This window comes from Musa acuminata, chromosome BXJ2-7 (assembly GCF_036884655.1).
Source record: "Musa acuminata AAA Group cultivar baxijiao chromosome BXJ2-7, Cavendish_Baxijiao_AAA, whole genome shotgun sequence".
NCBI classification, from domain to species: domain Eukaryota; kingdom Viridiplantae; phylum Streptophyta; class Magnoliopsida; order Zingiberales; family Musaceae; genus Musa; species Musa acuminata.
In genome coordinates this window covers 37,711,319-37,725,625 of record NC_088344.1, presented here as the reverse complement: position 1 = coordinate 37,725,625, position 14,307 = coordinate 37,711,319, and the positions used below count along the sequence as shown (strand labels likewise).

Sequence of the window (14,307 nt, the reverse complement as noted above, 5' to 3'; positions counted from 1 at the left end):
ATTCCTTCGCCGGTGAAGAGACATCTTCTTCCGGGTTGAAAGATCAATTTAATGTCGAATCCCACGGGTAAAGCTCCAAATGAATCACTTTTCGAGATTGGTCGAGTTAGGTGAACTGATGTTGGATTGTCTCAAAGCTAGCTAAGAATGTTGGGGTTGTGTGAGGCCCAAAATGTGAATGGGCCTAACAGGTATGGCAACTGGGTTGGGTGACCTCCGACCAAGTCGATGCAGTCACAGTTGCAGCTTTGTTTGGTTTGACTCGCTGTGTTTGTGTCGATCTGGGCAAGTAGACTGCAAAAAAGTTAGAGAACAAGATTGAGATTGTCACCTTACAAAATCTTATGCGACTCAAAGCACAACTTCACATTAGATTCTTGATAAGATCTTGCAGGGTCATCATGCGACAATAATTTCCCTGCTGTGTCCTCTTAAAAAAGTCACATGACAAGACCAGCAGCAAAAACTCCCTCATGACTCGACTCCCATACATTACATGCCACCAAATGAACATGGACTTTTATTGTACACATTAGTGTGAAATAAGTACGGCAGCAGCAGCAACAAACTACAGCTTCGTCGTCTCTCTCAGACACACAAACACACAAAGAGAAGGGACGCAGACAAATAGGAATCAACATCCTAGAAAAAGGACCACCCATACTGCTTAAACAAGGACTTTGTTACACCCCCAGAATAAAAAGATCACCATTTTTTTCCACACTGAAGCTTTTGGAAACAAAGAAGTTGGCAGAGGAAGCCAAGAAGTAGGTTTACAAAAGTCAACCTCATCAGAGGAAGAAAAAGGGCCTCTTAGGAAAGAAAGAAAGAAGGAAGAGTGTGCTGAAAGCAAACTCCCCAGAGATCCCTCAAAAAGATGATGAGACAACAACATGAGTAGAATTGTCCATGTCTTCTTCTCCCATGAAAGCATGGTCGACTAACTCAACCATGCAAAACGGAGGATGCAGCGAAGACAGAACACAAAAACATGGATCGAGAGAGGCCTAATCAACAAAAGCGAAACCAAAATGGTGGTCTTTGCAATGTGGGGGGGTATCTAAGCCCTTGTGTTCAAGAGTGCGAGCTCTAAAAAGACAGAACGAACCACCCTACTCTACTCAGCTACCATCCGCTAGATTCTTCATGTAAGCTTTCTGAAAGCAGAGTTCAGCTTCTTCACCAGATCCGTCACTGTCATGTCGAACCCTTCTTCGATCTGTAAACAGTCGCCACACACATCAATTTTCGTCAAGTGCTTACGTTCCCGGAAGGGAATTAGGATGTTTTACCTGAGCCATCACTGTTATATCAAGAGAGGAACCAGCGAAAGGGATGACGCTGGTGTTGACGACAGACAGGTGGAGCTTCTCGATTTCAGAGAGTGCTTTCACCAGTACTCCTTTGCGGTTCTCGCAGTGAATTTTCACGAGGATGGCCTTCTCCGACATCTTGGCTTCGATCTCTTGGAGGCTGTCACCGCATTGTTGCCCGTCGAAGTTCTCGTCACAGGAGGAACTGTCATCGTCAGCACAGAGCTGAGATTTCTTGACGAGAACTGCAGACTCAACGGTCCTCTTTGCGGCCTGGTCTTCCAGGATCTTCACCTTTTCTTCGAGTTGCTTCAAATACATGATAGCATCGCCGAGAACAGAAGCCTTGTCCATCTGCAAGAGGATGCAGGATGTTCTTCAGAACGTCCGAGAAGAGAGAAGAAAAATCGATCGAGAACATACCTTCTTCAGGCCGGGAACGATGGCTGATAAAGCTATGAATCTCTGGCTGAGCTTCTCCCTTCGCTTCCTCTCGGCGATGATGTGTTCCTTGTGATACGTTGACCTTGTCCCCGTGTTGACACCTTTGGATCCCTGCCCAACCGTGGCTTCGTAGTTCCTCTTGGATCCGTGATGCACCAAAGCATCCATCTCCTTCTTCGGCTTCACCACCCTGACGAGACCCCCGTATATGTTGTTCTGGTCGCTCGGCGAGTCCGGGTTGCCGAAGGAGAGGATGCTTGGAGACGAGGCGTTGGGTACCAGAGCCGAGTTCTGCTCGGTGGTGCAGGAACTCCAGCTACCAGCCTTGAGGGTCTTCTTTGGCCTTTCGGCGCTCGCCGGTGGCTGGTCCGCAGGTAAGGAGTTGTAGCTCTCCGAGGAGAAGGATCGCTGCAAGTCTTGCTCGAGAGCCGCTGCAATTTCTTGTGCAGTGAGCTGATCTATCACGTCCCACTGGTCGAAGAAATTGCCACCCATTCCCTATCAACGATAGAAAAGGAGTGGATCTTATTAATCATTTCAATCATCCAAAGCTCTTGAGTTTGATCTCCTCACCGCATCAGAATACCATTCCGCAGCTGGTGCTTCCATTTCCGGTTGTTCTCTGAGACAGGAGAGGAACCTGAATTAAGAATCAATGGACGGTGAGGTGGTAATCAGTTCAAAATCATTGCTTTCTCCAACAAAACTTCCTAACTTGATATCAAACAAAGAAATACAAGAGCCAACATTTGTGTCAGTGGATTCGATCTTGGCAATTAATGCTACACATCCAAAGGGTCTCAGAGAGGAGAACACCAACCTGCACCAGAAGGTTAAGGCCCTTTCTCTTCCTCTGGACACCCAGGCTTCTTCTATATACTATCTGGATCAAGAACTTATTCGCTTGGTGTGAACTTTACTTCCTCCATGTTTACAAAAGGAGACTTTGGTGCCTTTTATGACTTGTTAAGCCTTGAGAATAGAGTCTCTCTCTCTCTCTCTCTCTCTCTCTCTCTCTCTCACAAGACAACAGTTCTTTTCTGGGATGGATCATCAAACTATTTTATGATAAGGCGATGGATTTGCGGATCCATTCAGCAATAAAAAAACTACATAATTCGTCATTGTGACCAACTAAGCAACGAATATTTCGTCAAATCGGGACGGCAACAACCCAGAATGAATTATTAGAGTGGAGAGATGATTGGCCCTTTGAACAAGTGGTAGATCTCTTCATGTCAAGTTCCTATCTCTAGCACACAGGCGAAACCTCATCATTTGCTAGAAACATAATAGCAACCTAAGCCAGAATAAATCATGCAGCTTTTCCCTATATTACTGAGGTAATCTATGCTAATAATCTGCTTGGCATGAAAGAATCTGCATGTGTTCTTTGTCATTTCTGACACTGAAATCCATGTGTAGCAATCTTGTTCTAATTCTTGATACGGTACACTATAGATCTCTGTCATCCAAGAGTATTTTGGTGACTCTGTCATACACCCATGGAGGTAGTAAAAGGTCTTTAGGTCTTCATGCAAAGTGAACTGCATTAAAGCCATGATTGTGACCTCTGGTCCCCCATCTTAGGGTTCAAGACACATGGCCAATTGGCAGAGAAAGAGAACATAAAATAGTCACCAGCCTGTTTATGTAGCATTCCAATGAGCTTTTCTTCACATGAAGGACTGTTCCTGGTGACCCAACTTTTAAACTTAGCCATCCATCATGTGCCACTGAAGCCATTTCAAATTGAACACATAATAGTTAAATGAGAAGAAAGATCCTGCAAATGGGGGAGCCACCATCATCATCCTCCTCCTCCTCCTCCTCCTCCTCCTCCTCTTAAAGAAGAGATAGACCTTCAAGTGGGAGATACTATATTCCATCGCACATCCACAAACCTCTCACCCTTGTGTGCCATTACTCCTTGTTGAATCTGAATCTAATGGACTTTGGCTGTCAAGAGTTCTCTCTTGTTTCGAAGGAAATGTTATCAGCATTAGAACCAACGGGTGCTTTCTCTGAAGTCAACTCTCGTTTATGTCAAATTGGAGTCTCGATCAAGAGATAAGTCATCCACAATTTTAGCCTTTGCTTATTATTCTCATAAACAAATGAGTAGTAGTACTTCAATAATTTGGATCCAGCAATCTTCATTAGTTTGGATTGTTGCAAGTAAATTTGACTTGTCAAGATTGTAGAACTTGATGAGGTCACTGATATCGTCACCTGCTAAGTTATGTAGCTAATATATAATACATGCATGCATGCAATAAATGAATGGGAACAGTGAGTCAATTGGACAGAAAAATGATGATGTTGACTTGCACTTCTTTCCTATGTGGCCAATCATGGCATCATGAAATCTCAAGTCGACTTATGACAGTACTAAATTGAGTAAACACCGAGGGTAGGAAAAACACTTCGATTTGCTGTTGTCATGCCTTTGTTGCTGTTTTCTCGAAATAGTTTCGGCGCCGTGTGTGTTCATATCCACACCGCCGACCAAGTAAACATGCCTTCAACGTGTAACACACCACTCTTGGCAACATATGCCTACAAAAACAATTTATACCTAGATAAATTAATTTGCATCATCACCCATCAATCACTTCGAGTCAAAAAGAAAAAAAATATTATAAATAATTAATATAATTTTTTTGGTCGAGATGCAAGTATATTCAGTTGCATGTCATGTATAACTAAATTACAAACGTGCTCGATAATATTCTTCGATGTTTAAAGAGATACCGTTATCAATTTTAGTAACCATTGATATATAATAGAAAATTATTCTACGAAAGCGATTTCATGAAATTATCGTGATGAGTCAGTCGAAAGCATTTTAGTTAGTATCGTTGTATTTACAAAATGGGTATGAGAATAGAAATCACATTGATGATGATGATGTAACGTTCAAGTATCTTTGTGTTAATTATGATTAAAAAAAATTAATTCAAATTATTCTACGGGAGCGATTTCGTAGAGTTGTTGATGTTAGTTGAACGTGAGGAGTCACTCGAAAGCATCCTAGTTAGTATCGTATTACTTAGAATGATGTGATCCACTTGAATCGGATAGATGCGTGTGATGCTGATGATGTGATGTTCGAAATATCTTGGAAAAAGTTAATTCCAAGGAAGAAGACATTTATGGAAAATGACATGATGACATAGCAAAAATCCATCACATGATAAATATGTTTGCAATTGGTTGGAAAATGACATGATTAAGACAGTGAAACAAATCCTATTTCTTAGGATTGATTGATTGATTTCCTTGCGTGTTATAGGAATCATAGTGGAGACATGATTGCTTCATGACAACATGGCTTCACGAGCCCCTTTGTACATCTCAGACGTCTGACCTGAGAGCCCCCAAGAATTGGGAGTTTGCTCGTGTACTAAACAATGCACAAGTTGGGGGGTGGGTTATTATAAACTGAGGATTACATTGTTTGATGGTATTTAATTGTCACCATCTTCAAAGCTTTCATAGCAGTCAGCTGTCATTGGCATGCATTATTGAGGAAGAGGTGTTGCCTGTGGACACACATACGTTGGATTGGCCAAACATATATTGGATTGGAGAGCCAATTTCATGTATTACTACCTTTTGAGATAAATAAACATTTGCAGTGTCGTTTTCTTCATGCTTCAATTATTACAAGTTCTCTTATGATTGTTAATTATTTCTTTTTCCCACATCATTCATTATTGTCCATTTATTGGCTTTCTCTAACTAATTGTGTAGCTAAATTCGCGGTTAGGTTAAGGTTTGATGTACAAAATGACTATCCTAATTTTTTTTTCCTAATTCATGTAAGTGTTGTTATTAGAAAATAAATCAAACTCAATAAATAATGATAGAAATTATTTTAAAAGTGAAATATCATATAATCATATGTTTTTTCTTTTCAAAATTCTCCACCAATGTATCACTCACTCAATTTATGTAACAAAATCATATATAAAGATCGTGGGCTGATTTAGACTCCCCATTTCATCAACTTTTTTTATTATTTCTAATTAAAAATATTTTATCCATTAAATATTCTCTTTTTCTCTTTCTTTCTTCTCCTTCTTTTCTTATTCTTTCTCCTCGTACTATAATATCAAAAGGACAACGAGCAAGATTGCACCACGTCCAGTGTGGTCGACGACGATGAAGTTGAGAGCAAAGATGAAATAAGGACAAAAGATAAAATCAATAATACTTCGATTATAAATAGTAAAATAATATTTTATTATTTTTAAAAGAAATTATCAATAGTAAAATCTTGAAATTGTATTAAATTTAGAAGGACCTACTACTGTCCTATACAAGTCTCCAAATCCACATTTTCTAGAAAGACATCTTTCGTTGATTAAACTAAATATATATATGTAAAATTTGACGATACAGATTGATGAGATGGATGAACACATACATTAGTAAGTTCCATTTGATACGACTTCTTCACTCACTCGAGCAGCAATTTGTTTGATGAGCGGTAGAATGAATGATTAAGAAACATGGAACACGATTGGGAGATCCCAACACATAAAGAACAAGAAAGATAAAGGCAATCAATCACCTCTCAACCGAGGGAATCCAATAAGATTAATAATCTAAGACAAGTGTGATCGTGGGAGATCTCGACATCGAATAGCCAGCTTTTATTTGCTCGGTGTTTGATATGTTCTCACATGGGTTTCCTTTTGTTTGACGAATCATTAACATGGCTAATAACTTAATTGTTTCATGATCTTATAAGTTTAGGTAATCAAGGTTGTCTCAAGTAGGACAAATTTGTTTCCATACTTAAGTAATCAAACGGACAAAGTTAATTACTATCGTATTGTATAGAGAATTGTCATATGAGATTACCGTAATATCGATTTTGATCCGATCAAAACCCAACTCTGATATTTAATTTAGATTTTTTTATATTAAAATCAAGTTGTGAACCAATTTGGACCATTTTTTACTTGTTAAGGATGATACTATGACAGAGGATTAAATTAAAAATAAGTTTTGATCTATGAAAGATATAAAAAAGATTTGAGAGAGAGAGAAAATGTTACAAGTGCTTTAACATAAAAAGCTGATTTCTCTTTTATTATGGATGCTTCTGATGATTAATCCCTTCTATTAATTACACCTAAATCACACCCATTACATATTTTCTTAAATTTTTTCTTTAATTCCTTTAGCGTGAAGTTGGGAGATCGAGAGGCCAAGAGCCCTTCTTCCCTAACGATTTGAAGCTTGAGAGAGAACTGTATTTTCGTTAGGATGAAGATGAACTCTTTACAACGAGGCAAGTATGGCGAAGTGAACTTACGGTCAACTGGCACAAAGAGCCATACTGATTGATAGGTCTTCATCTTCGCTTTGGAGATGGGGTCTGACAATCTTGTATATCCCATCTTATATTTCAAGATTTGCTAAGTATCATCGTCCCCAATATAGAGAAGTTGAGGTGGCCATGTTTGGACGTCTCTCTAATGCTTCATATCACCACTTTAAAGTAAACCTATCGAATTACGCTAACCACTCCATGTCGAAGTGCTGATAAATAGAGGACTCATTAGGTCAAATAAAAAATATGACTAAACGAAATATTCCAACAATCACACTATCTAAATAGAACGATAAAAATTAAAGATAAACTAACGATCATACAATAACAAAGTCATAAAGTCTCAACCGTACCGTTAATTCATCAAAGAAGAACTAATTATATAATCCTAAATTATTGAACGGTTAAAGATTTATATAAATAAACACGTACCATACTTCAACTAGATTGACTCAAATATAACTTTTAAAATTATTCGCGGAGACAAAGTGTCCTACATTTATTATATTTGGATGAATAAAAAATTGGTCGAGTGAAAATAAAATTTTGATTAATTGGAAAAAAAAACTAATAAAGCTAGAGTGCAAATTTGATTAATCAGAATTTCTTCACCCGTAAAAGACACATGTATAGCAATCACAAGTTCATGTATTATCCTAATTGTTGAGTGATAATGTCGATGGTAGATTTGGAGTATTGGCAAAGCTCCATATCCGACTTACACTACCATATTTTGAACTCATTCAATACGATGCCAACTTATATTAAGAATAATATGGAGAGTGTTCCTAATAAAATCTCAATCTCATGTATGCTTAAGTTAGACTCCCGAAATGAATTAGATGATGATGATGATGATGATGAGAGAAAAGGATTAAACCTTGTTAATTATTCTCTAATTTATATTTTATCGCTAACCCCTAGTTGTTTACTATTAGGAAGAATATCTCGTATAATAAAAAAATAATATTTATTAAATATTTATTATTTAGATTTGGCTAATGTGATGGGATCTTCAATTGAGCTTTTTTTTGTGTTTTTTTAATCGATGCCACGTGTTATATTTGACAGTCATATATGTATACCTTAATTGAATATATATATATATATAATCTCAGCACTTAATTTTATAGCCGCAAATTAAAGGGAAATATGAGGGCGAAATCGTCACCGCCTTGCGTTCGGCATTCCATAGAATAGAAGAGGAGGAACAGTAGCGATCTCGCTGTAGTTGAGCGGTTGAGCCTTCGATTACCCTCCTACGAATCCCTAACGTGGGGATCGATCGTTGGCCATGGCGACGCTGGAGCGACGGGAGCTCGGGAACACCGGCTTCAAGCTCAGCTGCCTCGGCTTCGGCGCCTCCCCCCTCGGCAACGTCTTCGGCGACGTCTCCCCCGCTGACGCCCTCGCCTCCGTCCGCCTTGCACTCCGACATGGCATCAATTTCTTCGACACCTCCCCGTTCGCCTCCTCTCCCTGCTCTACTCCAGAAAGGTGCCGCGTTCCCCTTATCCTTGCCTAGATTATTTCCTTTTCCGTTAGGTATTATGGGGATACGGTCTCGGAGACGGTGCTCGGGAACTGCCTCCACGAGTTGAACGTGCCGAGGGAGGAGATCGTCGTCTCCACCAAGTGCGGCCGCTACATCGATGGCTTCGATTTTAGCGCGGAGAGGGTGACCAGGAGCATCGATGAGAGCCTCGCCAGGTTGAAGTTGGATTACGTCGATATCCTCCACTGCCATGACATCGAGTTTGGCTCCCTCGATCAGGTCTTGTTCTATTCACATTGTTTGTTTCTTCTCCACTGACTCATCGATTATGCATCCTCAATTAGCTACGTTTAATCTGTGTCGACAACCTTTTCGAGTTGTGCTTTTGGTCCATACTTTTGAGTAAAGAGCCGGACTTTACTCGAAGACCTATGTTTTGTTCTCGCATTTGTTCATTCTTAGATATAATTACACCCGAAATCTCTTCCTACAAACATGAAGTTGTTGGATATGCTTGCTCTTTTGATAATTGAAGCTGAAAACTTGGATGAATTGGTCTAATGGACAGATTGTGAACGAGACAATTCCTGCATTACAAAAGATAAGGGAGACTGGAAAGGCTAGATTTATTGGAATAACAGGTCTACCTCTAGAGATCTTCACTTATGTTCTTGATCGCACACCGCCGGGTTCAGTTGATGTTATTCTTTCATATTGTCATTACAGTATTAATGACTCAGCCCTGATAGATTTGCTACCATATTTGAAAAGCAAGGGTGTTGGTGTGATCAGTGCCTCACCACTTGCAATGGGCCTCCTCACGGATTATGGTCCGCCGGAGTGGCATCCTGCTTCATTAGAACTCAAGGTAAGCTTTCTCCTGTCGTTATCTTTTCTAAAATTGGCTCTATGTATGTTATAAGTAGTGATTTTTGTAAAGTCTAGAAAGCTAAGTTTCTTAGTGACCATATTCTTATATCTGCAAGCGATGAGTATAGCAGCACTTTCTTGTAGACCAATTTAACTGGCATCAACAATGATTTACCTGTGAAAGATTGCTTTTGCTAGCAGTCTTTTGGAGACAATATTTAAGCATAGGCGATTGTATGCCAAGATCTAGAGGATGCACTTACCAGATCCTACTTAGGGTACTGTAAGCCACATAATTTTGAAGACTAAGAGCAATGATTTACTCAAGGATACTTAAAACCTTTGTGTGAAGATCTGTCTCAGTAGATGACTTTTTTTCGAGTTCCATATTTGCAGGCAACAATCGTTGTGATGACGGAGACAAGTTCACATGACCTCTTTCGAGTCATATCAGTGGTGCCATCAATTTTGGTCTATGTTGGCCAAGGGTCTTGCCAACTTATATTGTGGCATGCTGTGAAGGCATTAGTGCAGCTAAATGCCACGAAATGACACTTCTTGCCTGCTGCTATAATCTTGCCGTGAACCCTTTATGTTTTTTTTATAATGTATTTAACCATTTTGTCCTTGTGTTGTATCATTCGTTTAATTTGCTGCTTCTCATCCCTTTGATAGATTAACTCTTCTTTGTTTCCTTCCTGTGATGGTTCTCCTTTCAATTTTCAGTTGGGAGTTTGAAAATTTTTAACAAATAGAACCCTTCCTCCTCTCCATCCAAAAAATAGTGATCTATCATCAGATAGGCACCACTTAATGATGTTCATGCTAAATGTAATAGTTAGCTTGAGGATAAATGCATAAAGGGAAAGGTTCCAAACAAAAGGAAAAAGGATTTCAATTATATTAGATGTGCTGATAGATTTATCTCCTAAGCTATTATATTGGTATAATACATTGCTGTTATAGTGTTATTCATTGAGAAATCTAGATACTCTGAATTTAGTTTGTCGCATAAAGCTTTACATTTTTATTTGTTATTTTACCAATTGACCTTCTGGAACAGAAGAATTCATTTTAAATTTCTGATTTCTACATTTTTAGGATGCCTGCAGAGATGCAGCTGCGCATTGTAAGGAAAAAGGGAAGAACATATCTAAGGTAGCTCTACAGTACAGCTTGATGAATAAAGAAATTGCTACCATACTGGTTGGTATGAACTCTCCTAAGCAGGTATTGATTTCATTTTGTTCTACCAATATTAATTATTAGTAGCCATGCTTTCCAAATCTCTGTAGGTGCTAATCGCCTTCATATTACCAGTTCTTCTGAATGTGCTTTTAAGACTCTAAACGAAATGCATTGTTAACCTAATACCAATTACAAGAACCAAATTAAATATTGATTACAAGAACCAAAATACTATTTGTGAATGAATAAAATTGGATCAGATGTTTGCTTTTGGTTATAGAAGATTTGGATCTTATGAGAAATAATATTTTGGCAATTTAAGCAAACAAGACTAAAAAGTCTTAGACTGACAAGCATATGTAACTTAAGCCCCACATAATCTGACTTTTTTGAAATCCATTCACGGAGACAACTTCATGTTTCTATTGTGCAAGCAAAGGAGGTGCTTCATTCATGGGCATATATTCGTGGCACAAAGAGTATAAGAAAGTAAGACTTGTGCCTTGAGATCTCTATGAGCTACCCTAACCTGAGCATTCTGTATCATAATACTAAGTTGGTGTAAACTAATTGATTGTATGTATGTGCAAGATCAACTGCCAACTCCTGGACAGATTAGCTCATTGAATGTGACCAACACACTCCTATCCTCTTGATTGTAGTATAAATTGGTCGATGACTTGTTATCTCTAAAGTTACAATGAGCGCAGAGCAAGTAATCTGCGTTTCTTAATTCAGAATTCCAGAACACTTCGTATCTCAAGATGTTGATAGGGTACTTCGATCAAGGCATAACGATCCCGTGCCAATACATTTTTACATGGTTCATTCATGTCAACATCTATTTGAATAAACTGTGTGAATAAATACTAAAAAATAATGTGGATGCTACAATCCAAGAATACACACCTGCAAAGGTCCAATAAGTAGATATATGAGATCGCAAGCAAACTTGGATTTCAAGATATGCCAAGAGTCTGACAACAAGGATATTAGCTAAAAGATATTATTTATCTTGCAGGTTGAGGAAAATGTTACTGCTGCACTTGGATTATCAAGTCTGGGAATCGATCAGGAGCTTTTACATGAGGTTGAAACTATTTTAGAGCCTGTCAAAAATCAGACATGGCCAAGTGGCATCCAATGATAGATGCGGTGTTTTTCTGCATGTAGCATGATGCTGGCTCAGCGGGCTTTTGCAAGTGCAGATTAAATAGAAAAGAGAAAAATGTTAGCTGATGGTGCTCATAATGAAGTATCGATTAGGAATAAAATTGATTTAATTTGACTGAATCGACAAGTTGACTTGCTGCTAGCTTGTGAAAGCAAATTCACTCTCATGGTAAGTAGTGGACTAAAGATCTTGTAAGACTTGTATTTGTCTAGCGACAAGAAATGGAGAGCTTTATTGATAAATCTTTAATTCCACAATGTTGGCTTAATGGAGATTAAATGAATTGTTATAGCTACACATTCACAAGCAGGAGTGCCATCTTATTATCATGGGAGTTGCCACATGGATGCAGTCATTGCGTACTTGAATTGTTTGCATGGTCTTTGATTCAAGCAGAATCGCCTACCGTGGCAAAGGTACAAGGTAAAATATGTCGAGGTGCGTGAGGAAAACTCGATCCACGTGAAGAAAAATCTGTCACGGTAAAAGCCTAAGGTTAAAATATGTCTAAGGCATGTGAGTCAAGAAACTCTACTTGCGTGATGAGAAATTCATTATGGCAGAGGCATAAGGCAAAATGTGCTTAAGGCGTATGAGTCCGAAAAATCTAACTCGCGTGAAGAGAAATCCATCATAGTAGAGGCACAAGGCAAAATGTGCTGAGGTGTATGAGTCGGAAAACTCTTCTCGGGTGAAGGGAATCCTACCACGGTAGAGGCATAAGACAAAATACGTCAGAGGCATGTAAGTCAAGAAAATCTTACCCGTGTGAAGAGAAATCGACCACGGTAGAGGCACAAGGCTAAAATGTGCCCAAGGTACATGAGTCGAGAAACTCGACTTACGTGAAGAGAAATCCGCTACGATGGAGGCCTAAGACAAAATGTGCTCGAGGTACATGAGTTAGAAAAATCTAACTCGTGTAAAGAGAAATCAGCCATAATAGAGGCACAAAACAAAATATGCTTAAGACACGTGAGTCAGAAAGACCCGACTTACATTAAGAGAAATCCACTATGGTAGAGGCACAAGGCAAAATGTGCCCCGATTATACGAGTTGAAAAAACCCAACCCGCTTGATGAGAAACCCATCACGACGAAGGCACAAAGCAAAATATGCCTAAGGTGCATGAGTTGAAAAAACCCGACTCGTGTGAGGAGAAATCTACCATGACGAAAGCATAAAGCGAAATATGCCTAAGGTGCGTAAGTCGGGAAAACCTAACCTACGTGAAGAGAAATCTACCACAATGGAGGCACAAGGGTAAAATGTGACAGAGGTACGTGAGTCGAGTAAACCTAACTTGTGTGAATAAAAATCTACCTCGACGAAGGCACAAGACAAAATTTGCTGAAGGCTCATGAGTCAAGAAAATCTATCCCGCGTGAAGAGAAATATGTCATGACGAAGGCATAAGGCATAATGTGTCAAGGCACGTAAATAGAGAAAACCCGACCTACGTAAAGAGAAATATGTCACGATAGAAGCATAAGGCTAAAATATGCTTGAGGCGCATAAGTAAGAAAAACTCTAACCATGTGAAGAGAAATCTACCGTGTGGAGGCACAAGACAAAATGTGCATGATGTGTGTGAGTTAGGAAAATCTAACTCATATGAAGAGAAATATGTTGCAGTAGAGACATAAGGCAAAATGTATCGAGGTGCGTGTTAGGAAAATCTGAAATCTGTTATGATAGAGGCATAAGGCAAAATGTGTTCGAGGCATATGAGTTAGAAAAACCCGATTCACGTGATGAGAAATCTGTCATGGCGAAGGCATAAGACAAAATATGTCTGAGGTACATGAGTTGGGAAGACCCGACCCACATGAAGAGAAACCCGTCATAGCGAAGGCACAAGGCAAAATGTTTCTGAAGCGCGTGACTTGGGAAAACCCAACTCGCGTGAGGAGAAATCCATCATGACGAAGGCATAAGACAAAATGTGTTCGAAATGCATAAGTCAGAAAAACCTGACCTACATGAAAAAAATCTACCATGGTAGAGGCACAAGCCTAAAATGTGCCCGACGCACGTGAGTCGGGAAAACTCGACCCTACCTCCGTCCAAGGTACAAAGGCCGCAAGGAGATTGGGAGGTCAAAAAACTTGACCCCACTCGACCAACATGCGCGCCCTTCGACGCCACGAGGGATAGGTCAACAATTGATCACCTCCAACAATGTTAGGGAGGCAATCCTAAATGCACTTGTGTCAGATAAACAAAAAACTGCACTTTGAACCCCTCTCGCAAGAGCCCTAAAGCACTCTTGAGGGGGGAAAAAATGATAAAGAGTATACTATTAGCTAATAATCATTCGGCATGTAGCTATCATATGGAGTCTTTGGTGGAAGGAAAAGATCTAAGCCACCTTTCACCCGTTTGCCCGCATAGACAAAAGTTCAAAGCAAACAGTTTGAAGTTGTCCTTCCTCCCACCCCGTCGCCACGTGGAAAAGAAGTACAAGGGGCGATT

The 14,307-nt window shown here is 39.4% G+C and overlaps 2 protein-coding genes across 4 annotated transcripts; one reads left to right on the top strand and one right to left on the bottom strand.

Annotated features, from left to right (window-relative positions):
• Nucleotides 1-351: 351 nt before the first annotated feature.
• LOC135617985 (transcription factor bHLH18-like) lies at nucleotides 352-2,732 on the bottom strand. Of its 3 annotated transcripts, none has more exons than XM_065118856.1 (5): nucleotides 2,578-2,732; nucleotides 2,331-2,397; nucleotides 1,737-2,255; nucleotides 1,293-1,667; nucleotides 352-1,219 (listed from the first exon to the last, which is right to left on the bottom strand). In XM_065118856.1, the coding sequence occupies exons 2-5, from the start codon at nucleotides 2,364-2,366 to the stop codon at nucleotides 1,145-1,147; spliced, it is 1,005 nt and encodes a 334-aa protein (XP_064974928.1). In that variant the 5' UTR covers nucleotides 2,367-2,397; nucleotides 2,578-2,732; the 3' UTR covers nucleotides 352-1,144. The 3 variants fall into 3 exon arrangements, with proteins under 3 accessions (XP_064974928.1, XP_064974929.1, XP_064974927.1); XM_065118857.1 differs by having other exon boundaries at nucleotides 2,331-2,379; nucleotides 2,578-2,726; XM_065118855.1 differs by lacking the exon at nucleotides 2,578-2,732 and adding an exon at nucleotides 2,505-2,550.
• Nucleotides 2,733-8,244: 5,512 nt separating this feature from the next.
• LOC103993108 (L-galactose dehydrogenase-like) lies at nucleotides 8,245-12,154 on the top strand. Its single transcript, XM_065118854.1, has 5 exons — nucleotides 8,245-8,568; nucleotides 8,650-8,878; nucleotides 9,168-9,467; nucleotides 10,571-10,699; nucleotides 11,679-12,154. Exons 1-5 carry the CDS (start codon nucleotides 8,399-8,401, stop codon nucleotides 11,802-11,804), a joined length of 954 nt encoding a protein of 317 aa, XP_064974926.1. The 5' UTR covers nucleotides 8,245-8,398; the 3' UTR covers nucleotides 11,805-12,154.
• The last annotated feature ends 2,153 nt before the right edge of the window (nucleotides 12,155-14,307 follow it).

Bases quoted from the DNA above. Each gene is read 5' to 3' on its own strand.
- LOC103993108 (XM_065118854.1), top strand. From the start codon at position 8,399: ATGGCGACGCTGGAGCGACGGGAGCTCGGGAACACCGGCTTCAAGCTC. The intron at 8,569-8,649 runs GTTCGCCTCCTC...CTTTTCCGTTAG, and splicing joins AATTTCTTCGACACCTCCCC to GTATTATGGGGATACGGTCT. The intron at 10,700-11,678 runs GTATTGATTTCA...TTTATCTTGCAG, and splicing joins GTATGAACTCTCCTAAGCAG to GTTGAGGAAAATGTTACTGC.
- LOC135617985 (XM_065118855.1), bottom strand. The intron at 1,668-1,736 runs GTATGTTCTCGA...ATCCTCTTGCAG, and splicing joins TCGTTCCCGGCCTGAAGAAG to ATGGACAAGGCTTCTGTTCT. The intron at 1,220-1,292 runs GTAAAACATCCT...GACTGTTTACAG, and splicing joins ATATAACAGTGATGGCTCAG to ATCGAAGAAGGGTTCGACAT.